The 27,868-nt window shown below is 38.8% G+C and overlaps 2 protein-coding genes across 5 annotated transcripts in view; one reads left to right on the forward strand and one right to left on the reverse strand.

The window, feature by feature from the left end:
• SGTB (small glutamine rich tetratricopeptide repeat co-chaperone beta) overlaps window positions 1–17,697 on the reverse strand; it is a 42,961-nt gene extending 25,264 nt beyond the window's left edge. Inside the window, exons 1-5 of one of the 4 annotated variants that reach the window (XM_047730604.1) lie at window positions 17,503–17,697; window positions 16,198–16,319; window positions 14,722–14,779; window positions 7,646–7,749; window positions 3,365–3,434 (exon numbers count right to left, since the gene is read on the reverse strand). In XM_047730604.1, the coding sequence (XP_047586560.1) occupies window positions 3,365–3,434; window positions 7,646–7,749; window positions 14,722–14,779; window positions 16,198–16,272 (307 nt within the window). In that variant the 5' untranslated portion in view covers window positions 16,273–16,319; window positions 17,503–17,697. The remainder of the gene's footprint in view (window positions 1–3,364; window positions 3,435–7,645; window positions 7,750–14,721; window positions 14,780–16,197; window positions 16,320–17,502) is intronic. The other 3 variants (XM_047730601.1, XM_047730600.1, XM_047730602.1) reach the window with 3 other exon arrangements.
• A 73-nt stretch (window positions 17,698–17,770) lies between these two features.
• NLN (neurolysin) overlaps window positions 17,771–27,868 on the forward strand; it is a 93,584-nt gene continuing 83,486 nt past the window's right edge. Inside the window, exon 1 of the mRNA XM_047730590.1 lies at window positions 17,771–17,957. Coding sequence (XP_047586546.1) covers window positions 17,917–17,957 — 41 coding nt within the window. The 5' untranslated portion in view covers window positions 17,771–17,916. The remainder of the gene's footprint in view (window positions 17,958–27,868) is intronic.

A 27,868-nucleotide genomic window follows, 5' to 3' on the forward strand; every position in this document is an offset into this window, starting at 1 on the left:
ACAAAGATTCAGATGCTCAACCAACTGTGCCACCAAGGCAACCCTCAATAAAGCTGTTTAAAAAAAAATTAATTTAGATCCCCACCCCCCAAAAGTAACAACTATAAAACCTCTAAGGAAGCTAAGAGGATTACATAGTTTTTGTGACAGAGCAAGATAATGTTAACTACATGAGCCTAGGTACTTAAATAGGTTTGTTTCTCCTGTGCAAAGGAATTTTCTGGGTTATGTGGATTTTCTTTTTGCTCTTGGGCCTTTTCATCTTGGGTTCTTAGGGAGTCCTCTGGCACCACAGTGACCCCAAAAGTTAAAACCAGAAATAGACACGACCACTTAACTCATGCTCTAACTGAAATCCACTGTGCTTATTTCCTACCACATTATCTTGAGGCAACGATGAAGGTCTTGGGCAATGACCAGAACATTCCCACTGCCAGGCCAGAAAAGCACTGATAGTAACAGAATGCCTAGAAGACCACACACCATAGGTACCCATCCCTGTCCATGATCACATGCTGAAAACATACTAATCCGCAGCCGTGATCATGCGCTCCCTGCCTGCTCTCTGGCACCTACTCCCCTAAACCTCTCCCTGCAAAACTCCAGGGGTCCACCTTGCAGGCAGATAGGTGGGTTGTTAAGGCTTGAGCTGCCACCTCCCTCGGCAGCCGGTACCAGAAATAAATTCCACCTTTCTCTTTTCCAAACCCTCCTCTCTTGAGTTATTGGCTACTCCCGCAAGAGTGTATCTGAGTTTGTTCGTGACAGTGTTGGCAAAAGCAGCCAGGAGCTGTCCCTCTGACTGTCCAGTCCCTTTGGGGTTCCCAAGGACAGAGCAGCTGGCCCCAACAGCACCAGGGCTCACTCATTCTTTCCTGAGTTAGCAGTTGTGACAGATCATTCACTAGTAGGGTGGCACTGTTAATATCATTATTATTAACATTATTAAAATCTATTGTATGTCTTTTCCTGTAAACCACCACCACATCAAATGTCTACATACTATATGTATACATACATTTATGTATAGTAACAATAAGCCTAAAGTTACGAAACATCTAACGTACAAATATTCAGGACACAGATGAAGAAATTTGTAAAGATAAATATAAATGAACATTTTATAGCAATTTATGCTTTTGTGGTCCTCTCCTATAAAATTGTCTCCTTTAATTATCAAGATGACCTGTAAGATATGCCTAGACTTTTGTGATGTGTGAGGAAATGACAGAAATGAAACCATCGTGGTTTTTTCTGAGCTTATTGGAGCTTTTCAGAAACCAAACACAAAAATATTTGAAAGCAATCTTTCAGGAAGGTACTAGCTGACTAGAAGCCTTGACTAACACAGGTAAGTATAACACACAGCCCGGAATAACCTTATGCTTGACAATCTACAATGGCCTTGTGGGGCTCTGCACTGGGTGTGGAGTCTGCTTGAGATTCTCTCTCTCCCTCTGCCCTTCCCTCTCACCTCCTTCTCACCTCCCTCCTTTCCCTCCCCCTCCTCCTGGTACACTGTCTCAATAAAATAAAATAAAATAAAATTGCTTTAACTTTGTGTGTAATGTGTCTTAGATATGATATGTCTTAAGGAAAACAAAGAATAAAAGCTTTTGGTTAAAGGCGAAAGCAAGAGTAGTTCAGTTATCCATGCTGGAACAGTAAATGACTCCTAATCCTCCTCTTACCAACATTCACTACATCATAGCAAACTGTATGGGGAACACAATCTCCTGCAGAGGGAGTAAACATGATGGACAAAAATTAAATTTCAATTTGCTATCTATTCAATATCATCCTCATTGATCTCAGACACTACAAAACTCTGAGCAAGAAAAAAAAACAACAGGTTAAATTATTTCAATTAGAAACTAAATATATGGAAAATGCATTTCTATCTGGATAGCCTAAATTCAAATCCTTGTGGGGGAGTACTCTTGACTCAAATGACAACAAGGATCTGGTTGTTGCTTAATTTTTTTACTGTTGCTTAATTTTTTATTAAAGATTTTATTTATTTATTTGAGAGAGAGAGAGAGAGAGCATGAGCAGGGGCAGGGGGCCCTGCAGGGGGGAAGGTACAAGCAGACTCTCCACTGAGCAGGGAACCTGACATGGAGCTTACTCTCAGGACCCCAGGATCATGATCTGAGCCAAAGGCTTAACTGACTGAGCCACCCAGGTGGCCCTTGGTTGTTGCTTACTTTTGCATGTAATCTATGAAAGACATCATTCTAAAATTTTAAGTCACTGTAGTACTATCCTTTCTTAGAGAAAATAGGAAATGGAAAATCGAAAGCTGTGTATTTGTTGGAAATACAGAACTTTATAATGTAATCGTACAATAATCACAGTAGTAAAAATGCAAACAAAGACATTAAGATAATGTTATTTAGGATTAAAAATTATCCATCTAGGTAAGTAAATCATGGTCTTACAGTACCATGGAACACTATGTGGCCATTAAAAACAATGATATATGTATGTATTAATAAATTTAATAGAGAAGATAAGGCCCAAGGAATAGGAAAAACTCTCTCCCATATCTGCCATTTTAGACATCAACTGTTGGGTTTTTTGGGTTTTTGGGTTTTTTAAAAGTAAACATCCTTTTTTCGGTGTAAGGAAAAGTCCAGAAAAATGGTTCTGAACCAATATTGTATAGCTTCAGAACATGGCATAATCCCTAAAACTCTCTGCTTATAGGACATGGAATTTCTTGGCTCTCATTCACTGCTAATATCAAAACTTCCCTCCAGCTTCTTAGTACAAATCTTGTATACCTGACCTGACTCTCCTCTATAGCTTAACATAAATGACGTGATAGAAAAATTGAACACAGATCCTCAACAGTGACTTATTTATTAGTACCAAGAATGCTTCAAGAGCCACTATTAGAAGATGTAGTAATATAGTAACTAAATGTGCTAGCTAATACTTATGTGCCATATACATGCATTAACAAATTTCAAAGAATTCGAAAACAGTAAATATATACAAGAGTTAAAATAACACTGAAAATTATTTTCATCTCTTTAAACATAAAAAAGAATTTGGTATCCTGGAGTACACATAGCAAATTCAGTTATAAGTAATCTCCTTTTAAGTGACTTGTTTTCCAGGTCTTATTCATGACAGATCTGCTTCTCTTGGAACAAGACACAACTATATTGCTCACAAGCCATTCTATGTTTCTAGGTTTTTTCCCTATCACATTTATTTCTGTTTCACAAATACCATGTGGTCTCATGACAATCCAGGCTTGGCAGTGTAAACCAGAATCTTATCAACTGACAGAGTCATTTTCTCCAGAGTTTCAGAAAGTTTGACTAAATAAGTAATTTTTTTATGAAACCCTCACCTTCATCTTTTAATTGGTCAGCTTTTCCCACATCTTCAGGCACTGAGTTTGAGAGAGGCAAAACGTCATTCTGAAATTAAATAAAAATCAATGTATTTCCATTTAGCTACATAAAAAAGAGCCATCCCACAGAACCATAAATAATAATGAATAACCTGCATTACAGTAACTCATCTGCAATTACATGTGATGAAATTTAACTTGTAAATAAAAAGATTAGAAAGAAATAGGCAAATAGTCCTCTCACATAATTTTATTAGAAAAATGACTATGTAGAATTTCTCTAGAAGATAATGGGCTACTGTGAATCAAAGTTTTTTATTTGCTTTTCCTAGATCAAAAAATCCTACTTCATGCAGAACAAATATAAGTAACCAATATACTTAAAATACTATAACCATAAAATAAAGGTAAATTATACTATGGGTAATGGAGATAACTTGACTATTTACATTTATGCTACAAGTTTATTGTGTATTTTATTGACAAATACATTTTTTTTTTTTTAATCTTTTGCCTCATGGAGCCAACATTCCAGTGCTAAGTGACGACACAACTTTTCTTTTCTTTTTTTTTTTTTTGACAGAGAGATCACAAGCAGGCAGAGAGGCAGGCAGAGATAGAGGAGGAAGCAGGCTCCTCGAGAGAGCAGAGAGCCTGATGCGGGGCTCGATCCCAGGACTTCGAGATCATGACCTGAGCGGAAGGCAGCGGCTCAACCCACTGAGCCACCCAGGCGCCCCTGACAAATACATTTTTAGTGAATGGAAATGCTTTGTTGTTTTAAATTAACATGCTGCTGAAAATAAATTCATTATATTTAAAAATAAAAACAGGATATTTTGTTATCCAAATTAGATATTAGATATAGTTGTGAAGATTTTTTTTTCTGAAATTTCTAATAAATTCTATTAAATTCTGGTAAAATAAATAGATAACCAGTATACAAAGAATAGGAATAGAAATATATTAAGAGATTTTTTTTATATTAGTGAAAATCTTGAAACATGTTTAATATCTAAGGAGATAGCCCACTAAGTCAAATTCACGGTTTACAAAAAGAAGCACTAATAATATGATCCTATTACTTAAATAGGTGCACACACACATATACATGCACGCAGACTAAAAAACAAAGACAGGAAAGGTCTAACACAAAAGGAGGTAAAATTTTCAGTCTCTTCTTTATATCATTCCATGTTGACCAAATTTTTTAAAACAGTGGACACATATTAATTTCATCATAAAATAAAAAAACAATGTAAATTTCCTGTTTTCAGTAGCTACTACCATCCTCAAACCTCCTTTGCATTCATAAGGTTCAAACCAAAGGCGCAAGCAGAAATATCTTGAGTGGCACCAGGAACATAATGCAGTTTCCATTTTTGAAAGATCTTTTTAAAATTGTGCTGCTTTTACACTTGACTCTGAAGTTCGTCAGTAAAACTATAGTTTTCAAGAAAACATAATTTGCAGCTAATGTGCCTATGTACTACATTTAGAATATACCCACCAGGTTCTTTGTCTTGTCTAAAGTTTCAAGGAACTTGGTAACTCCAACGTTCAAATATACTTCCCTAATTACACACAAATTTTCACAAGTATAAAATCATTCATCAAGTACATGAGTTGTTCTTATTTTTTGTAATCTTTCTCTACTAATCAGTTTTTCTAAGCATAAAGTATCCGAATAAAATGGAATAAAAAATAGAGTTGAAACGGGAATCCTTGTAACTAGAGGTCACTACTTAAAACTGACTACAGTCATAGGATGTAAGTGTAGTTCAAGGACACAGGACTGCCCCGCAGTACTTGCTGTCAGGGTTTCTTCTATGACATAAGCCTGGGCAGTTAATGCATGGGGAAAAAGTGGTTTTTTCAAGTCACAAAAAATGGCATATTGATAAATGGACTCTAATCCATTCTGCCTTCTAAATCCTTCTGAATTATTTTAATGAAATTGCCACAGTTCTCTATCTTTGAAAACTACTTCTCATATTCATTGAATACATTTGAGCAGCCCATAATGTAGGGATGAGGGTTATCTACTTTATATAAAAGGAATGAATCCATTTAGTATAGAAACTTAACTCCTAAAACTAAAATGATCAACGTAACAACCAAGGACACTTAGACAAATAATTTCTTTTTTTCTGAAGTTTTTAATTCCAGTTAGTTAACATACAGTATTATTTTAGTTTCAGGTGTACAATATAATGATTCAATAATTCCATACATTACTTGGTACTCACCGCAAGTGTCCTCTTTAATCCCCATCACCTGTTTCACCCATATCCCCCCCGCCACCTTCTACCCCTTTGGTAACCCTCAGTTTGTTCTCTATAGTGAAGTCTGTTTCTTGGTTTGTCTCTCTCTCTCTCTCTCTCTTTCTCTCTCTCTTTTTTTTTTTTTTTTACTCTTTGCTGTTTGCATGGTTTCTTAAATTCCACATATGAGTGAAATCATATGGTATTTGTCTTTCTCTGACTCGTTTCGCTTAGCATAATACCCTCTAGTTCCATCCATGCTGTTGCAAATGGCAAGATCTCATTCTTTTTTATGGTGAAATAGAGACATAATTTCTTTAATTATAACAATTTTGATGCTGCTTTAGTCAAGTTTTAGACTCTCTTTGAGGTACTCTCCTAACAAACACGTATGTGATGAAGCTGGTGCTGTTAAATAGGAATAATGAAGGATTAATACCACAAATAACACTGTGCAGATACACAATGCAGCCAATTCCAAGAAATTATATTTTAAAAATAGTAAGTAAAAAATGTTTACAATTAAATATAATCAAAGGGAAACAGTGAGAGAGAAAGAAAACAGAGCCCTATTTAAACAGAGCGCAAAAGTCAATTTGAGCCTCCTGGGAAGTAAAAAAAAAAAAAATTCTGATCTCTTTAGTATGAGGTGAACAGTGACAGGAGCTAAGGAATGAGCAAATTCAAGTGTTGTCTCAAGCACAAGCCTCTTGGGCATCTAGGACTTAAATAAAGTCAGCTTCAACCATGGGCATATCCAGCCACTGCAGTGGGGTTCCCTAAGGAGGCCAGAAGCCCAGACAATCACAGCAACCAAAGGAGAGCAAAGGGGAATTCTCTGATGGGGGGCACAGAGACATGTCACTATCTCTTTACATCTTTGTCGTATAATTAGTATTGATCTGTCTGATAACTGCATTTTCTTTTTTCCAAGTATAGAAAGATGGAAGATAATACTGCCAACTTGCAATCTTCACTGCAATTCTCAGAACCTCTTCCAACAAGTTCTAGAAGCAGCCAACGTGGTAGTATCAGCAATGTCCCTGCCAGGCTGAAGCATACACTACATGCTTCGGTTTCTCCTCTGAGTTCCTCGTTCCCTACCTAAGCTTGAATACAGAACGAGAATAACAAAAGGAGTTCACGAGGCACCAAAATGTAATGAAAAAACACATGGGAGGTCACCCCAAGGCCCTAAAATCAGTAACCTTAAGATTTTTCAGACAGTTTAAGGGATGCGTGGGTGGCTCAGTCGGTAAGATGTCAGACTCTTGATTTCGGCTCAGGTCATGACCTCAGAGTTGTGAGAATGAGCCCCACATCAGGCTCTGCACTAGGTGTAGAGCCTACTTAAGATTTTCTCTTTCCCTCTCCTTCTACCCCTCACTGCTCCCTGCTTATACTGTCTCTCTACAAATCAATCACTCAATAAATGAAACTGTCTTTAAAAAAATTTTTTTTCAGGCAATGTTATGGTCCATGTTCCCTGAAAAGGCCAGAAACCAGAGACCATTATAAACAGTTCTTGAGAGCAGGGATATCAGAAAATTTGGCTTTTGGCATTGCTTTTGCACAATGACCCTGAAACTTCCCCTGTCTTAAAGAGCCCTATCAATGGTCAAATTTTATGAAATATGCTTCAAAATGATGATTCAATTCCTAATGAATCTACTTCTACATAGTTGCTTTGTAAACAGGAAAATTTTGTTTTTAACTTGTATTCCATGTCAGAAATCTAAAAATGCTCAGAGACTAAACAGGACTTAAAAAGCAACTAAGACATATCATTAAATATAAAAGAAGGTGAAAGGATGTGAACAGCTACTAATATGGAAACCTAAAGCACATTAAAAGTTATATTTTAGGTCCCAAATCATCTCTATGTGGACTATCTACCTTACACCTAGGAAGAAGTTAGTTACCTAAAGTCTAGCCCCTCAAATGTTAACAACCCAACATCATTATTGTAGTCATACTTAAATCAGATACTAATGAGAAAACAGTGACAGCTTACCTTACAGAAGGAGTTGGTGAACATTTCTGTCAAAGGCTGTGAAACTGCTAGATGGGTATCTTCTGGGCTGATTTTAAAAACTGTCTCCAAGCACTGAATTGCAACTTGAGATAAATTTGAATAGTGAAAAAAAAAATTAGCAACCTAAAAAAAGAAACGACCTTTTTTTCTGGTAGAAATCTGCACTCTGTGCAATCTGTGGTAATTCAGTATTTATGATCACAGAACATAAGGAAAAACTAAATGGTTCAGCTACATAGAGATTTCTGTTTATAGACCAGCTGCTAAGGGAAGACAACTTGATTTCTTCTTCCTTACTTAAGGAAAAAAATGTTACCTAGAATATAATTTCTCAATATAGCCATTACATCACATTCTTATTGAAGCATGTCATTAACAACAATGGACTCCTCTCTGCCAATATCTGATTAACCACCTTGAATAAAACAAACAAAAAAGTCTTCTTTTTCAATGTGAGAAACAGAATTCTCAACCTGACCAAAAAGAGTAACAGAAACAAACTGGCTGGTATATTTACTTATGTGAAGATAGGTGGACTTTAAAAAAATTCATTCATGCCTGCATATTTACCCCAAGCACCTACTATGTGCAAGGTGTTTTCCTAATACAGCAGTTAATCAGAAGATAAAAATTGCTACCCATGTGATGAAGCTTACGATTAAGAGAAGAAGGCTGACAAACACAAAAATACACGGCATGTTAAACAGTGAAAGGTGTGTCATCTGCATTTGGTGTATGACAAGATAACTGATATGGCCAGGGTACAGACAGGGTGGAGAGATACGGTGGGAGATTATGCTAGAAAGCAAGTCTGTTGTTGGATGACAAGGTACCTTACATAACGTTCTTAAAGAATGTGTACTTCACACTGTGGGCAAGTAGAGAGCCATTAAACAATTCAGTAACGGAGAATAATATAACTGGATTTGTGTTTAGAACTAAAAGTCTGGTAGGAATGCTGAGAATGGATTAGACATTAGAAAGGATAAGACACAAGGCTTATCCTCACAGAGACAGTCTAATGTGGGAGACAGTTAAATGCACGTAATACAGCATAACAAGTTCACTAATAGAAATATGTACCAGCTACATAACAGAGTAAAGGAAATGACCCCTCCGATCAGGGAGGGTTCCTACCTAAGTGATCTAAATAGACAAGCGGTCCAAACCAGGGCAATTACAGGGAAGAAAGATATCCTGTTGTCTCTACGAGTACTCACAGAGGGAAATGGTGGCGGCTTTTCATCTTGGGGATGCTCTCCTTTGAGAAGGAATTCTCTCCTGGCTCCCGAAATGAGAATGTAGCCCAAATGTTCAGTGTACTTCCAGACAGTGTGGAGGAGATCCACTTATATTTGCGGATGAGTTTTATTATCTGTACTCAATATACTTAAACTAAAAACAACACAAAAGCAATTCATTCACTTCTCTCACCCCACTCCTCACCTCTGAAACCACCAATCTCTTCTTTGTGCTTGGTTTGTTTATGAGCTTCCATATATAAGAGAGATCATACAGTATTCATCATCCTTTGTCAGATTTATTACAGATTCACTTATATTTGTATATGACTTTTTAAAAGATACATTGTGTATTAACTGTGGTCCTGAGAAAAATAGCTCTGTCATAAATGAAATGAAAATACTACTTTCTCTATCCAGAGAACAACTGTCCTTAGAAAAAGGACTGAATAAGCAACAAGTTACCAAGTACAAGAAGTCTGAGTGTCTTTGACATAGGACATAATCCACTGTTTACCCTTTCTCATTCTCTCAATTTCTATACTTGCCAAGCACTTGTTCTCGAACTTCAGTCCATACCAGCACTAAAAACACTCAGCCTCAAGGAAACAGGCTCCCATTGCCAGGATGACAGTCAATGTAAACAATAACAATAATAATAATGGTAAATGTACGTGTGTTTATGTGTATATATTTATTCTTGATCAGTATCTTTCCTCTCTGATCAGACTTGTCATTGCCTTTACTGTGCCACGTTGCTGGTACCTGTTTCTATTATTGAACTTCTCATGCTACATTTCGTATGTTTAAATGTCTGTCTCCCATATTAGACAGTCTCTATGGATAAGGACTGTATCTGACTCATCTCTGACACTAACATATCTGGCAAATAATAGGTGTTCAATAAATTTAATCTACAGCTAAGTTTACATTGGAAGTAATAGTTTAATTACAGAGGAAATAACAACAATACAACCTATAGAGAAAAGCACTTCTCTCCTCCAAAACATTAATGCACAGACACGGGAAAGAGGGATAGTACACAACCAAGCCCTGAACCAAAACCCAGAGTATGTAACTTTACCGCTAAACACTGACAGGTGAAAAGTCCATGTGGTAACCTGAGGGATTTTTATGCTCTATCCTGTTGAGGCAATTCAGTCCAGCTCCTTTACCTCTGCTGTCACTAATCTTAAAACAAAGATCTGGTACATACTAGACACAATTAAATATCATTAAAGGAGATATCTGTTTTGTCTTAAACACAATTATTTGGTGTGTGTTTTTTCAAACCACTTTACTGAAGTATGGTTGACATCCAAAAAGCTGTTTATATATAATGTCTGTAACTCCATGAGTTTGGGGATAAGTATTCACCCATGAAACCATTACCACCGTCAAGGTCAGAGACATATTCATTGCCTCCCAAAGTTTCCTCTCACCATTGTTATTATCATGCATACGTATGTAGTAAAAACACTTAACCTAAGATCTACCTTCTTACCAAACTTTAAGTACAGAATACAGTTAGTGATAGGCACTGGGCCGACTACTAAGTTCCCAGAACTTAAATATCTTGCATAACGGAAACTTTGTACCCTTTGACCATCTCCTATTTTCTCCTTTTCCAGCATCAGCAACTGTCACTCTACTCCCTGATTCTAAGATTTTGACTCTGTTAGATTCCCTATACAAGTAAACAGAATTGTTTGATAGGTAAACCCCGTTGCCAAAGTGTTTAGCCTTGATGATGATTTGGTTGTAGAGATTGAGGCAAAGGCCCAACTGGAATGGGTTCAAAAAAGAATAGGAGAGGAATTAGAAAAGGCAAGTATAGACAGCTCTTTCAAAGAGTTTTCCAGAAAAGGGAACACAAAAACAGTAGGCAGTAGTTGGGATGGGGGTGAGGGTATGACAAAAATTCAGGATTACCTCATTATCATTTTTCATCCAATCAAAAAAAAAACAGAAAAAGAAAAAGAAAATCAAATAACCTAAGTGCAATAATTTATCTTTTACTTCAAGATTCATTTATGAAGCAAGGATTATTACATTCAGTCCTCCTTTCAGGAGGTCATAGTCAGGAATAAGTCATACAAATATAAACAAATACTGTATATAATTATTGTTCTATTTTAACAACAAACAATTGTGCATTTGGTACCGATGAGGAGTTCTATTCAGCATTTGGTACTGATGAGAGTTCTATTTAACACTACCATATCCCATTTCAAAAGCTGCCATACGTTAGCTACCTGCCTTCCCTGATTCTGATTCTCTTGATGAATCTATCAGATGAAGAGGAGGCAGACAGCCTCATCTAACAGACTGAGAAGTTAAGATACAGACCAACTGAGTGATAGGCCCAGGATCACCTGGCTCAATTCATCAATTCAATTCAACAAATATTTATTGAGCACCTACTATGTGTCAGGCACTTTTCTATATGCTTCAGATATATCACATAGTGAATAAAACAGAAAAGAGCCCTGTCCTCTTGGGGCTGACATTTTGGGGCAGGGGTGGAGAGGTAGGCTATAAGCAATAAAAAGTAGAGCAGGGTAAAGAGATCTAAATGTGGAGAGCAAAGCAGGGAAGCAGGCTACAGACACAAGAGCACCCAGCATAGGCCTCATTCAGAAAAGAGATCCTACAAAGACTCAAAGACAATGAAGGTATTACCATTTTCTGAAGTAGTAACAATCTAAGCAGCAAAAAACAACTCTAGCAGAAGCTCTTAGGAAAGAGGAGATAGTGTACTGAGTTAGGAAGCTAATTTGGCTCAAGTCAAATGAGAAAGGCAAAGAGTCAGTGAACAACACATCACAGAAGGCCAAATTATCTGAATTCTTTAAAACATGACTAAGGAGGGTGCCTGGGTGGCTCAGTGGGTTAAGCAGCTGCCTTCGGCTCAGGTCATGATCTCAGGGTCCTGGGATCGAGTCCCGTATCGGGCTTTCTGCTTAGCAGGGAGCCTGCTTCCCCCCACTCTCTCTGCCTGCCTGTCTGCCTATTTGTGATCTCTCTGTCAAATAAATAAATAAAATCTTTAAAAAAAAAAATAAAACATGACTAGGGAACATGAGGAGTTACTGCAAGATTTTGAGTGGAGAAATGACAGAATCTGACATACTCTGTTTTACTTTTTAAAAATTTTTTAAAGATTTTATTTGTAAGTAATCTCTCCACCCAACATGAGGCTTGAACTTACAACCCCAAAATCAAGAGTCGCATGCGCTACTGACTGAGCCACCCAGGCGCCCCTGACACACTCTGTCTTAAAAGATCACTGGTGGCTGGCTTCAACAAAGCTGCAAGAACAGAAGCAGACACACCAGTTAGAGGCCACTACGTTAAAACAGATGAAAAACACTTAATTCTATCCAGGGTGACATCAGTGGAGGTGGGAGGAAATGGTAAGACTCTAGATATATTTTGAAGGTACAGCCAACAGGATTTACTAAATGATTAAATGCAGAATCTGAGAGAAAGAGAAGAGTCCAGAATGCTGCCCAAGTTTTGGGCCTAAGCAACTGAAAAGAGAGAGTTGCCATCAACTGAGATAGGGAACAGATTTTGGGTGGGAGGATCAGGAGTTCAGTCTTGGAAATGTTCAGTTTGAGATGCCTATTAGACATAGAAGTGGAGATATCTAGTAGGCAGTTGGATATAAAAATCTGCAGTTCAGAAGGAAAGTCTTGGTTGAATGTCAAGAAATGGAACGATATCATCAAAAAACTGAGGATAGATAGTGAAGAGAAGAAGTTCAAGCATTGGACCCTGGACACTTCAGGTCAGGGAAAAGAAGAGAAACTACTAAAGGAGACAGACGGAGCAAACAATGAGAGAAGAAGAAAACTAAGAGAGTGTGAGGAGGTAGCTTGAAAGCCAACGGAATCAAGTGTATGGCAGTGGCCGGGGGGTGTGGGCAAGATGAGGGAGATCATCAGCTTTATCGATGGCAGCTAGTAAGGCGGATGGAGACTAAGAACAGGCCACTGAACTAAAGAATCCAGAAATCACTGATGACCTTGATGAGAACAGTATGGCAGAAAGACTGAGGCTAAGGCCTAACTGGAATGGGTTTAAAAAAGAATAGGAGAGGGGGGTGCCTGGGTGACTCAGTGGGTTAAGCCACTGCCTTCAGGTCAGGTCATGATCTCAGGGTCCTGGGATTGAGCCCCACATCGGGCTCTCTGCTCAGCAGGGAGCCTGCTTCTCCTCTCTCTTTGCCTGCCTCTCTGCCTACTTGTGATATCTCTCTCTGTTAAATAAGTAAATAAAATCTTTTTTTTTTTTTTTAAGATTTTACAAGAGGGGTAGAATAACTCGAGCGATAACTCGGAGGAGGTGAGACAGGATAGAATCAGATCCCATGTGTCAATAGAGAGGTTCCATTTAGAAAAGACAGTGGATAGTTCATCTACAGTGTCTTAGTCTGTTTGGGTTGCTCTAACAGAACACCATAGACTAGGTGGCTTATAAACAACAGAAATTTATTTCTCATAGTTCTGGAGGCTAGCAAATTCAGTGTCTAGTGAAGACCTGCTTTCTGGTTCCCAGACTGTGTCTCTTCACTGTGTCTTCACATGGTAGAAGGAGCAAAGGAGCTCTCTGGGGTCTCTTAGAGGAGCACTAACCCTGATCATGAAGACCCCACCTCCTAATACCATCACAATGGGTTAGGTATCAACATACGAATTTCAAGAAAACACAAATATTTAGTTCATGGCATACTATTACCATATCTGGGCAGGCAGGCAGAGTATGTGAGGGTATAGATGCTGGTGTGCGGATAGATGGGGTAGGGGGAGTCTGTGGAAGTTGTCTCCTTATTACTTGAACTTTCTTGGTGGAGTAGGAAGCAAGGTCAGCAACTAAAAGTGTGCATAGGGAAGGTCATTTGAGGGTTTGAGAAGACAGGAGAAAAAGTGTTAAAGTAGTGGTCTAGGAGAACAAAAGTGTGCATGAACTTAGAAGAGACAGCATGATTGCCAGGCAGCATTAAACGTCCACTTGAGGCTCATGATCATGAATTTAAAGAGGAATCAATTGGCAAAGGTGTATGTTTTGCTCCATCTATACACAGTCACATGGATATGAACACAGAGCTGGTGGAGAGCTGAATTTAAAAAAGGTCAGGTTTTGCAAGAAAGGGAGAGATATATACAAGGGCATGAACATAATGATGAACCATGGAAGAGGGTGTGAAGGGTAAGGGATCAATAGACTGGAGATACTCTTGGGTTAAAGAATTATTGGGGTAGGGATTCTAGAGGGAGTGAGCCACAAAGACAGGCAGTGCTGGTCAGGATGTGAAATGTTTACAATAGAGATGATGGAGAGAATGCAGTTTCAAAAATGAGAAGGTCCAGGGAACAGTTCCTCACCCTTGGCACTACTGGCAGTTTGGACTTTGTTCTTGGAGGCCATACTGTGCATTATAGGACGTTTAGCAGTATCCATGGCCTCTACCCACTAGATGCCAGTAATACCAGCCACTCAGTGGTGAGAGTCAAGAATATCCCCAAACAAAACCACCTTGAGTTCAGAACCACTAGTCTAGGGTATGGCCATGCTGCTCAGTGGTTGAGATCACTGGAGGACAAGCAGGTCAAGGAACAGAGTGCTGAGAGAACTGAAAGAAACACCTATGAGGTCATTACAATTGCCAAAAATTCAGACAGATTAGTACTAGAGAGAGTGACAGGGAGCAGGAGCACATGAAACAGAAGTCAGTAGATGACAACAATTAGGAGTGGGTGACATTTTCTGATGCAAAAGCTCAAAGCTGATAAGACTGTAAAAACTCACCACTATGGTAAGGCTGGTACAAGAACTGAGGCTCCTCTTCTAGGGCTTTTTTAAATGTCTAGAAGGTGGGCAGACTTCACATGATTTCATACTCAATTAAATTAGACTCACAGAGTCAAAAATAGGGGTCGGTCAAAAACAATTGGCACCATGTCTGGCTGCCATATATAACAAACAGCTGAAGGCACATATTTTTGGCTGAAGGCCATCCTAAAAATAGGACATAACATCTTGATTTAAAAAAAAAAACCCTCAATTTTCTTTCTGGTCCTTAGAAATATGTATTATACGGCCTTTGATTAGAAAAAAAATCTTCTATTAAATGATTGTATTTATCTGTTTGCTACTGGACAACCATAACCAATGTTTTCTTTAGATAACCAGTCACCTTTACCTTCACATAGTTTAACCACTAAGGAGGACAAAAAGATCTTAATATGAAATGAACCAACTGCAATGTTCTCCAACTGTGTGTCACCTGCTCCTCTCACTGCCACCTGGAAAGACAGTGTCTTACCCGATTGCAAGCAGATTTAGAGCAAATGCCCAATTTTCATCCCCACCTCTTAAAAGCAATGGAAGTGCTTACCAAAAGCACTTCACAATGGAAGTGCTTACTGAAATTAATAGAGGTATCCCCTTTATAGGAGAAATAATTTCAAGATGGCAAAATCAAATTGTATGATATTTATTAAATTCTCCCAAACGTACTGTCTCATTGCAATAATTAAGTCTTTAGGCCACAAGGAAGCTATACTGACTGAACCTCCACAACCCTATCTGCAGAATTCTACCTTTTTTTAGGGTTATACTGAATTTAAATTTTATAATGCATAAATGTGAAGCAGAAAAGATGGTGTTCAGGGAAACATGTGATGCTATCATCCAAGTCCTGTTCAACTTCACAGATTACCAAGTCTATTATTTAAAGCTCACACAAACAACAGTGAAATCCTCTCATTTTCAAATCCCCAAATAGAAAGTTGTCAGAGCTTAATTGTGATGCAATTATTACACTTGAATATATTGCTTTTATGACGACTAAGGTATTTTCTGGTATTGATTCTAAATGAGATGCTTTCCTATTAGGAAGAGACAAGATCTTCAGAGTAAAAACCAGGATTTAAATCTCAACTTGGCCACATTTCACTGTTATGTCACTTAATCTATCTGGTTTCATTTCATTTTCTGTTAAGTGAGGATAATACTAACTTAACAGTTACCGTAGAGAAAAAATTCCCTACAGTATGAACAACATAGTTCTGACACATAACAGTTGTTTAATAAATGAACAATTGTCCTCATATTGTGCTGTTAATTAAAACAAGCCTCAGATAATGGAAACACAATCTCTCTTCTTGAAAGATCGATAAAATATTTTAATTTTGTTATAATAGATCATAAAGTCAGGCTTACAGTTATTTTAGTCTTTGTTTACAATCATAACACAAATTAACATGAAGAGCAGGTGCCTACCTTCCAAACTTTCTTGTTCATCTGAAGTATAAGCATCCATCTGACTTTGTTCCCGTAAGAAACGAATAACAGCATAAACTAAGTGCTTGATAGATGACATTTTAAAAGCTTAAACACTTTTCCTTGATAAGAAAAAGGAAAACAGTGATCTAAGTTATGTTAAAGAATTGGTCAGGAAGGTTATAAATAACAAGGTTATAAATTACACAGAAAGTAAAAAGCAAAAACAAAACTTTTATTACCTTCATTCTTGTTTTTAAAGACTCAGGAGAACACAAAGTATTGTTATGGTAAGGTATTACATATTTTCACTTATACCCAGTAATATTAAATTATGTTAAAACCTGCAAAAGTAAAATCGTCCTCAAAACATGTAGAACACAAGCTCAGACACTCACTGAATATCTCACTGTATCTTAACAGCATGTATAGTACAGATACAGATCAGGACAGGAGAATAGATACAGATATAGAAATCCCCAAAAGGCCTCAGTACTAACTTCAGGGAGATTTCATAGTGCTGACTCAGAAGCTCGTCTAAAATGACCATCCTCCTCTATTTCATTCGATTTTTAAAAAATGTATGTATAATTTACCCTGCATCAACTTTTGTAGGCTTAGACTGTTATTTGAGGAGGAAATACATTAATGAAAGGGCGTTCAACCACTGAATGTCATTCTTAATAAAAATGGTATTTCTTTTTTAAACAAGACATGTCGGAAAATCATTGCCTAAGTCGATGGATACTACACACCGACCAACGCTATCTGCGGTAGCTCTGCTCTCGTGGACAAGCTGGAAGCTCCCGGTCATGTTCATTCACATGGAATACTATCGCATCCAAACAGTGGCGCAGGGCCAGCCGGCCTTAATGGCTTATTTCCACTAAATCGCATCATCCATCTGTTCCCCAGGTTCTCTAATCCAAAGCCAGGGTGTGGTACCCGCCGCCAGGATGTTTATTATTTCTGGGCTTATTTTAAAGGCAAGCCCAGTCTTTAGGCCATGGGGTTGCAAGTGCTAAATAGGATCCAGGGCAGAAGGTGGGGAAAAAAAAAAAAAAAAAAGAAAGAAAGAAAGAAAGAAAGAAAAAGAAAAAGAAAATTAAGAAAGAGAGGAAACGAAGATATTCAACCTCCTCCAGGCTTCTCCCCCTTCTTCTCCCCAGAGGACATCGACCTCCTTCTCCCTCCCTTCAGTACCCGGGCCTCGCTTTGGCCCAGACGGGGTTTGCTGCGGGTGCGCGGTGCAGGCCCCAGCTGGGGCGGTGGGAGACGCACCCATCCCAGACAGAAGCCCCTTACCAGGCGAGAGGACGCGACACAGTGGCAGCGGGCCTGGGGGCGTCCGTAAGCCGGTACGCCCGCCCCCTGGTCCTCCGGCTTCAACCTGGCTCCGGATGGCAGCACTGCCCACGGTCGCCCAAACTTCCCCGGCTCCCAAGCCGCCGCCGCCCCTCAGCCCACCCGGCTGCGCGCTGGGCTCCCGGCCACTGGGTCTCGCCAGAACCGCCCCCCAGGTGGCGCAAGGCGCGCGGGGCGGGGCGCAAGTCGGGGGGGCGGGGCCGAACTGGGCGCCGGCGTGGGGCTGCCGCACGTGGGAGGGCGCGGACGGGGCCGGTCGCCGCTGCAGCTGTTGCCTCCTCGTGTAGGCCGACTCTCGGCTCCCCCACCCGAAACCGGAGGACAACGCGCCCGCAGCCGCCTCTCGGCCGTCCCATGATCGCCCAGTGCCTTTCAGCTGTGCGAGGCCTCCACAGGTACCTCCCGTGCGCGGGTTAACCTTGACTGTGGGCCGGGCGTGGTCCGGTCTGTGCCGGGTGCCCGTGGTCAGCCTTTCCCGAGCACACCCCTCCGACGCCCCTGAGACTTTCATCCCCGTGTCCCGCATGCTCTACCCTGAGGGACACCTGGCGCGGGCACTGGGGGCCACCTTTCCTTCCTCCGCTCCCTCGGGAGGACATTCATTCCCTTTGTTTGGGAGTGTCTCAGCTGCAGTCCGCGAGACTGGTCGCAGGCCTGGCCCAAAATGAATGCAGAAAGATGGTTCGGATAAGAAAAGCATTTGACTTCTGTCCCGCATCCAGAACTGCAGACCTCTTATTAAAAGTGCCGGCAGCTGTAGACTCAGGAATAGCGATTCTAATTTGCCCCTCGCGCATATCATTAGCATACAAATCGTTTAACAAACACGCACGTGAAACCGTTATGGTTTTGCTGCTTATCTCCGTCCATGCTCTCTAATTTCCTTTTTATTTACCTCTTCCCCATAAAACATTAGGCCTCTTGCTGGGGCAAATTGACTTGGCCCAAAATGGAGGAAATTTTTGCTAGGACACGGTTTGGGGCAGCCTCAGCTGCTGTTTTGGATTGCTTCCTAGCTCCCAAGCCACACCCCTCTGCCACAGACCAGTAGCAAGATGGTGAGAGAATTAAATTCTTTGCACGGATGCACTAGATGGAGTGGTTTTCGGAAACAATGCCTCTACCACCCCCATCCCCAAATCCAGCCTGGAACTGTAAATCCTAATGACGATCCAACAGAAAAAAAAGGAAATATGTGTTTCTTGCTAGATACTTATAGAACTACTTTGGAAAATGTTCAACATTTGAGCTTTTTGACAGTTTTCTATTGTATATGACCACTTATCTGTGTGGAGCTTTGTGTTGCTCAGTCCCTGTAATTATGGTGCATCCAAGGGACAGTATATAAAGAGTTAATGTGATGATTTTTACCATATTTCACACTGTCCTTTTAGTCTGCAGACTGCAAGTGATACAGCTTCAAATGCATCTGTTTGTTGGGACAAATGAAGATACTCACATAATGCAGGTGTGAGAAGAGAATAAATTTTGTACAAGACAGCACTTCTCAGACTTTTTAGTCTCAGGACCCCTTTACCTTGCAAAAATTACTGAGGACCTAAGAGCTTCTGTTTATGTTGGTTATAAGTCTCCATATTTACCATATTAAAAATGAAAATTGAGGGATTTTTAAAGTATTAGTTTATGTAAAAAAAAATGTAATAAACTCATTACCGGCACAAATAACATTTTTAATGAAAAGTAACTTTTCCAAAACTCCTCCAAAAAAAATCAGTAAGAAAGTGGAATTGCGGTTTGGTTTCTTTTTTTTCCTTCAGTTTTTGTGGGGTTTTTTTATGGTTGTAAAATATACGTAACATAAAATTTGCCATTTTAATTATTTTTAAGTGCACAATTCAGTGACATTAAGAACATTCATATAGTTGTACAACCATTACCATTAACCATCTCCAGTTCTTACTCATTATCCCCAACCGTAACTCCTCCTTACGTTCTTTCCCATCCCTAGTGATCACTACTCTTTCTGTCTTTATGATTTGGACTGTATTAGGTACCTCATACAAGTGGAATCATGCAATATTTATTTTTTTGTGACTGGCTTATTTGAGTTAGCATGTTTTTTTTGTTTTTTTTTTTTGTTTTTTTGACAGAGAGAAATCACAAGTAAGCAGAGAGGCAGGCAGAGAGAGGAGGAAGCAGGCTCCCTGCTGAGCAGAAAGCCCGATGTGGGGCTCGAACCCAGGACCTGGGATCATGACCTGAGCCGAAGGCAGCGGCCTAACCCACTGAGCCACCCAGGCGCCCCGAGTTAGCATGTTTGTAAGGTTCATCCCTGTTGTAACTTAGGTCAGAATTTTCTTCCTTTTTAAGGCTGAATAATATTCCATTGTTATCAATATACCACATTTTGTTTGTTTATTCACCTATCCATGGTCATTTGGGTTGTTTCCATCTTTTGGCTGTTTTAAATAATACTGCTATGATCACAGATGTGCACAAATCTGTTTTTGAATCTCTCCTTTCAGTTCTTTGGCGGGTATACTTAGAATTAGTGGATCCGTATGGTAATTCTGTGTTAAATTTTTTGAGAAACCACTATGTTTCCCATAGCACTTGTACCATTTTACATTCATGTCAGCGGTGAACAAGAGTCCCATCTTCTCTATATCATCTTCAACATTTGATTTCTGTTTTTGTTTTTTACAAAAACTATCCTAGGAGTGGTATTGTTTCACACTTGTGCAAAACAAATGTGTAACTTAACAGAAAATAGCTGGATTCTTACATCTCCTTCTGCATTTGATTACTTTTTTGTTTTGGTTGAAGGAGATAAAGAAAATCCCACCTCTCACTTATATGTAGTTGGAGAAATGGGAGTATTTAACAGTTTTTTTAAAGTGATCATGGATTTTAAAAAAAGTGATCATTGATATGCCCTGATATTTATATCATACCAAAGTTTGACAAGTTGTTGTTTAAAGATGAGTTGCATTGCAGAATATGAAATGATCAATGTACTTTTCGTATTCTGTTACATTAAAATCCATGTGTCTGTCTTGGGTTTTAAATGGATCTTTTAGGGACGCCTGGGTGGCTCAGTTGGTTAAGCGGCTGCCTTCGACTCAGGTCATGATCCCAGAGTCCTGGGATCGAGTCCCACATCGGGCTCCTTGCTGAGCAGGGAGCCCGCTTCTCCCTCTGCCTCTGCCTGCCACTCTATCTGCCTGTGTTCACTCTCGCGCTCTCTCTCTCTCTGACAAATAAATAAATAAAATCTTTAAAATAAATAATTAAATAAATAAAAAATAAATGGATCTTTTAAATGGATTTTAAATGGATCTTTTACACATACATGATTTTCTAATATGATTTTTCTAATATGGTTACTTGGAAAATAGCAGTACACTGTGTTATGCAGATCTTCCTGATGTTGACACATTACATTATACAATATCATATCGCATTCCTTTATATCATCTACCCCACCATAAATGGCTTGAAGTATTAGGAAGCTGGCCAGCTCACAGTGGCAGATACAGTTTTCAAAATGGTAATTTTCATTTGAAAGCTGAAATTTTATCATTGGTAACAAATACTATCAGTTCCTCGAAGTGACAGTCTGACTTTGTTATAATTTTGCGAGCACTTCTGCTGGATACTTCAGTCTGATCAATCATAGTTTTTGTCTGTCACTCGTCTTTTCAAGTACAAATAATGTTCCATTGGAAAAGCAACTATTTCAGCTCACAATTTAATCACTTGCACAGTGCTTTTGGTTTGAGCAACCAAATCTTCTGGACGGCCCTTGTGCTCAAGTATACAGCAGAAGTGCTTTATACATACTTTGCCACACATATCATTCAGTGATTGAGATTTAATAAAATTATTTTACTATTTAATGAAAGTGAAATTGACATTTTTAGCATGAGTCAGTGGCAGTAGAAGAATATGATGACTGCTTAGATTGGTGCCACTGCCTTGACATCTTCAAAGGAGCCAACAATTACATCTACCATTGCTTCTTACCATCAGTACAAATGTCGACCAAGTGAAAAAAGTAAATAATATCATAACATTATCATGATGTAGAACTTGAAATGCTCTCAAGGACCCCTCCCCATATTCCCACCTGCAAGGACTGCAGAACACACTGTGAGAACCACTGATATGTGTTACTCAGATTCTTTGTATATGCATGGAAGAAAATAAATGTAAGCCATGAAATTATTATCTTATTAGAAGCTGGTAGCCAACCAAATATATCAACTATTTTTTTCATTAACATATAATGAATTATTAGCCCCAGGAGTACAGTCTGAATCGTCAGGCTTACATACTTCACAGCACTCACTATAGCACATATCCTCCCCATTTTTTAATTTTATTTTTAATTTTTTTTATTAACATATAAAGCATTATTTGCCCCAGGGGTACAGGTCTGTGAATCGTCAGACTTAAACACATCACAGCACTCACCATAGCACATACCCTCCCCAGTGTCCATAACCCAACCACCCTCTCTGTATCCCTCTACATCCGGCAACCCTCAGTTTGTTTAGTGAGATTAAGATTCTCTTATGGTTTGTCTCCCAATCCCATCTTGTTTCATTTTTTTCCTTCCCTACCCCCCAAACCCCCACTTTGCCTCTCAAATTCCTATCAGAGAGATCATATGGTAATTGTCTTTCTCTGATTGACTTACTTCACTCAGCATAATACCCTCTAGTTCCATCCACGTCATTGCAAATGGCAAGATTTGATTTCTTTTGATGGCTGCATAATATTCCATTATACATATACATACACACACATACATACATACATACCACATCTTCTTTATCCATTCATCTGCTGATGGAGAGTCTAGGTTCTTTACATAGTTTGGCTATTATAGACATTGCTGCTATAAACATTTGGGTGCATGTGCCCCTTTGGATCACTACATTTGTATCTTTAGGGTAAATACCCAGTAGTGTGATTGCTGGGTCATAGGGTAGCCCTATTTTCAAGTTTCTGAGGAACCTCCATGCTGTTTTCTAGAGTGGCTGCACCAGCCTGCATTCCTACCAGCAGTGTAGGAGGGTTCCCCTTTCTTTGCATCCTCACCAGCATCTGTCATTTCCTGACTTGTTAATTTTAGCCATTCTGACTGGTGTGAGGTGGTATCTCATTGTGGTTTTGATTTGTATTTCCCTGATCCCGAGTGATGTAGAGCACTTTTTCATGTGTCTGCTGGCCATCTGGATGTCTTCTTTGCAGAAATGTCTGTTCATGTCCTCTGCCCATTTCTTTTTTTTTTTTTTTTTTAAGATTTTATTTATTTATTTGACAGAGAGAGATCACAAGTAGACGGAGAGGCAGGCAGAGAGAGAGAGAGAGAGAGGGAAGCAGGCTCCCCGCTGAGCAGAGAGCCCGATGCGGGACTCGATCCCAGGACCCCGAGATCATGACCTGAGTCGAAAGCAGCGGCTTAACCCACTGAGCCACCCAGGTGCCCCTCTGCCCATTTCTTGATTAGATTATTTGTTGTTTGGTTTTGAGTATGATAAGTTCTTTTAGATTTTGGATATTAGCCCTTTATCTGATATACCATTTGTGAATATCTTCTCCCATTTTGTCAGTTGTCTTTTGGTTTTGTTGACTGTGTCCTTTGCTGTGCAAAAGCTTTTGATCTTGATGAGGTCCCAATAGTTCATTTTTGTTCTTGCTTCCCTTGCTGTTAGCGATGTTTCTACGAAGAAGTTGCTGCGGCTGAGGTTGAGAGGTTGCTGCCTGTGATCTCAAGGATTTTGGTGGATTCCTTTCTCACATTGAGGTCTTTCATCCATTTTGAGTCTATATTTGTGTGTGGTGTAAGGAAATGGTCCAGTTTCATTTTTCTGCAGGTGGCTGTCCAAATTTTCCCAGCACCATTTGTTGAAGAGACTGTCTTTTTTCCATTGGACATTCTTTCCTGCTTTGTCAAAGATTAGTTGACCATAGAGTTGAGGGCCTATTTCTGGGCTGTCTATTCTGTTCCACTAATCTATATGTCTGTTTTTGGCCAGTACCATACTGTCTTGATGATGATAGCTTTGTAATAGAGCTTGAAGTCTGGAATTGTGATGCCACCAACTTTGGCTTTCTTTTTCAACATTCCTCTGGCTATTCAAGGTCTTTTCTGGTTCCAAATAATTTTAGGATTATTTGTTCCATTTCTTTAAAAAAAAAAAAAGGATGGTATTTTGATAGGGATTGCATTAAACATGTAGATTGCTTCAGGTAGCATAGACATTTTCACAGTATTTGTTCTTCCAATCCATGAGCATGGAACATTTTTCCATTTCTTTGTGTCTTCCTCAATTTCTTTCATGAGTACTTTATAGTTTTCTGAGTACAGATTCTTTGCCTCTTTGGTTAGGTTTATTCCTAGGTATGTTATGGTTTTGGGTGCAATTGTAAATGGGATCGACTCCTTAATTTCTCTTTTTTCTGTCTTCTTGTTGGTGTATAGAAATGCAACTGATTTCTGTGCATTGATTTTATATCCTGATACTTTACTGAATTCCTGTACAAATTCTAGCAGATTTGGAGTGGAGTCTTTTGGGTTTTCCACGTAAAGTATCATATCATCTGCAAAGAGTGATAGTTTGACTTCTTCTTTGCTGATTTGGCTGCCTTTAATTTCTTTTTGTTGTCTGATTGCTGAGGCTAGGACTTCTAGTACTATGTTGAATAACAGTGGTGGTAATGGACATCCCTGCCATATTTCTGACCTAAACAGAAAAGCTCTACGTTTTTCTCCATTGAGAATGATATTCGCTATGGGTTTTTCATGGATGGCTTTGATGATTTTGAGGTATGTACCCTCTATCCCTACACTTTGAAGAGTTTTGATCAAGAAAGGATGCTGTACTTTGTCAAATGCTTTTTCAGCATCTATTGAGAGTATCATATGGTTCTTGTTCTTTCTCTTATTAATGTATTATATCACATTGGTTGATTTGTGAATGTTGCACCAACCTTGCATCCCAGGAATAAATCCCACTTGGTCGTGGTGAATAATCCTTTTAATGTACTGTTGGATTCTATTGGCTGGTATTTTAGTGAGAATTTTTCCTATCTGTGTTCCTCAAGGATATTGGTCTGTAATTCTCTTTTTTGATGGCATCTTTGTCTGGTTTGGGGATCAAGGTAATGCTAGCCTCATAAAATGAGTTTGGAAGTTTTCCTTCCATTTCTATTTTTTGGAACAGTTTCAGGAGAATAGGTATTTATTCTTCTCTAAATGTTTGGTAAAATTCCCCTGGGAAGCCATCTGGCCCTGGGCTCTTGTTTATTGGGAGATTTTTGATGACTGCTTCAATGTCCTTTCCGGTTATGGGTCTGTTCAGGTTTTCTATTTCTTCCTGATTCAGTTGTGGTAGTTTATATGTCTCTAGGAATGCATCCATTTCTTCCAGAATGTCAAATTTGCTACATATACTTGATCATAATATGTTCCTATGCTTGTTTTTATTCCTTTGGTGTTGGTTGTGATCTCCCCTCTTTCATTCATGATTTTATTTATTTGGGTCCATTCTCTTTTATTTTTGATAAGTCTGGCCATGGGTTTATCAATCTTACTAACTCTTTCAAAGAACCAGCTTCTAGTTTCGTAGATTTGCTCTACTGGTTTTTTTGGATACAATTTCATTGATTTCTGCTCAGATCTTTATTATTTCTCTTCTGCTGGATTCAGACTTTTTTTGCTGTTCTTTCTCCAGCTCCTTTAGGTGTAGGGTCAGGTTGTGTATTTGAGACCTTTCTTGTTTCTTGAGAAAGGCTTGTATCACTATGTTTTCCTCTCAGGATTGACTTTGCTGTGTCCCACAGATTATGAACAGTTGTGTTTTTGCTGTCATTTGTTTCTGTGAATTTTTTCAATTCTTCTTTAATTTCCTGGTTGACCCATTCATTCTTTAGTAGGATGCTCTTTAGCATCCTACTTGTGATTGAGTTCTAGCTTCAGAGCATTGTGGTATCAAAATATGCACGGAATGATCCCAGTCTTTTGGTACTAGGTGAGACCTGATTTGTGACCCAGGATGTGATCTATTCTGGAGAATGTTCCATGTGCATTAGAGAAGAATATGTATTTTGTATTTTGGGGATGTAATGTTCTAAATATATCTGTGATGTCCATCTGGTCCAGTGTGTCATTTAAGGCCTTTATTTCCTTGTGGATCTTTTGCTTGGATGATCTATCCATATCAGTGAGGGGGGTGTTAAAATCCCCTACTATTATTGTATTATTGTTGATGTGTTTCTTTTTTTTTTGTTATTAATTGGTTTATATAGTTGGCTACTCCCATGTTAGGGGCATAGATATTTACAATTGTTAGATCTTTTTGTTGGAAATACCCTTTGAGTATGATATAGTGTCCTTCCTCATCTGTTATTGTACTCTTTGGCTTTAAGTCTAATTTATCTGATATAAGGATTGCCACCCCAGCTTTCTTTTGTATTCCATTAGCATGGTAAATTGTCTTCCACCCCCTCACTTTAAATCTGGAGGTGTCTTCGGGTCTAAAATGAGTTTCTTGCAGACAGCATATTGATGGGTTTTGCTTTTTTATCCATTCTGATTCCCTTTGTCTTTTGATTGGGGCATTTAGCCCATTTACATTCAGGGTATCTATTGAAAGATATGAATTTAGTGCTATTGTATTGCCTGTAAGGTGACTGTTACTGTATATTGTCTCTGTTCCTTCCTGGTCTACTACTTTTGGGCTCTCTCTTTGCTTAGAGGACCCCTTTCAATATTTCCTGTAGGAGTGGTTTGGTGTTTACAAATTCTTTTAGTTTTGTTTTTCCTGGAAGCTTTTTATCTCTCCTTCTATTTTCAATGATGGCCTGGGTGGATATAGTATTCTTGGCTGCATGTTTTTCTCGTTTAGTGCTCTGAATATATCATGCCAGTTCTTTCTGGCCTGCCAGGTCTCTGTGGACAAGTCTGCTGCCAATCTAATATTTTTATCATTGTATGTTACAGACTTCTTTTCCCGAGCTGCTTTAAGGGTTTTGTCTTTGTCACTGAGACTTGTAAGTTTTACTATTATTTGACAGGGTATGGATTTTTATTGCTTTTGATGAGGGTTCTCTGTGCCTCCTGGATTTTGATGTTGTTCCCTTTGCCATATTAAGGAAATTCTCTAGAATAATTTGCTCCAGTATACCTTCTGCCTCCCTTTCTCTTTCTTCGTCTTCAGGAATCCCAATTATTCTCATATTGTTTCATCTTATGATATCACTTATCTCTCAGATTCTCCCCTTGTGGTCCAGTAGTTGTTTGTCTCTCTTTTGCTCACCTTCTTTATTCTCCATCATTTGGTCTTCTGTATCACTAATTCTCTCTTCTGCTTCATTTATCCTAGCAGTAAGAGCCTCCATTTTTTATTGCACCTCATTAATAGCTTTTTTGATTTCAGCTTGGTTAGATTTTAGTTCTTTTATTTCTCCAGAGAGGGCTTTTATTTCTCCAGACAGGGTTTCTCTAATATCTTCCATGCCGTTTTTCAGCCCAGCTAGCACCTTAAGAATCGTGATTCTGAACTCTAGATCTGACATATTACCAATGTCCATATTGATTAGGTCTCTAGACTTTGGTACTGCTTCTTGTTCTTTTTTTTGTGGTGAGTTTTTCCACCTTGTCATTTTATCCAGATAAGAATATACGAATGTGAGAATAAAATACTAAAAGGGTGGCAAGGATTCCAGAAAAATGTATGCTAACCAAATCGGAAGAGACCCGAAATTGGCGGGGGGGGAGAAAGGGGGTAAAAAGAGATTTTATTTTATTTATTTTTTAAAAATATTTTATTTATTTATTTGACAGAGAGATCACAAGCAGGCAGAGAGGCAGGCAGAGAGAGAGGAGGAAGCAGGCTCCCCGCTGAGCAGAGAGCCCGATGGGGGCTCGATCCCAGGACTCCGAGACCATGACCTGAGCTGAAGGCAGCGGCTTAACCCACTGAGCCACCCAGGCGCCCCTAAAAAGAGATTTTTAAAAAATTGTTTTTAAATTAAAAAAAAAAAAAAAAAAATATATATATATATATATATATATATATGTATGTATGTATTAGGCTGGTGAGTAGAACAGAGCCATCCACTTGATTTTGGGTGTATTTTGGTCTGTTAGAAGAAACTGCCTCCCAAAATTTTAAGGAAAGAAAAACTTATATATATATATACCCAAAAATAAGGGTAAACATGATGAAGGGATGGAATATGACTGTAAAGATGAAAATTTAAAAAAAAATTCTAAAAAAGGAATTGATACAATAAATTGGTTGGAAAAAGAAAGAAAAAGAAGAGAGAATTT

This window comes from Lutra lutra, chromosome 5 (assembly GCF_902655055.1).
Source record: "Lutra lutra chromosome 5, mLutLut1.2, whole genome shotgun sequence".
In the NCBI taxonomy this organism is placed as follows: domain Eukaryota; kingdom Metazoa; phylum Chordata; class Mammalia; order Carnivora; family Mustelidae; genus Lutra; species Lutra lutra.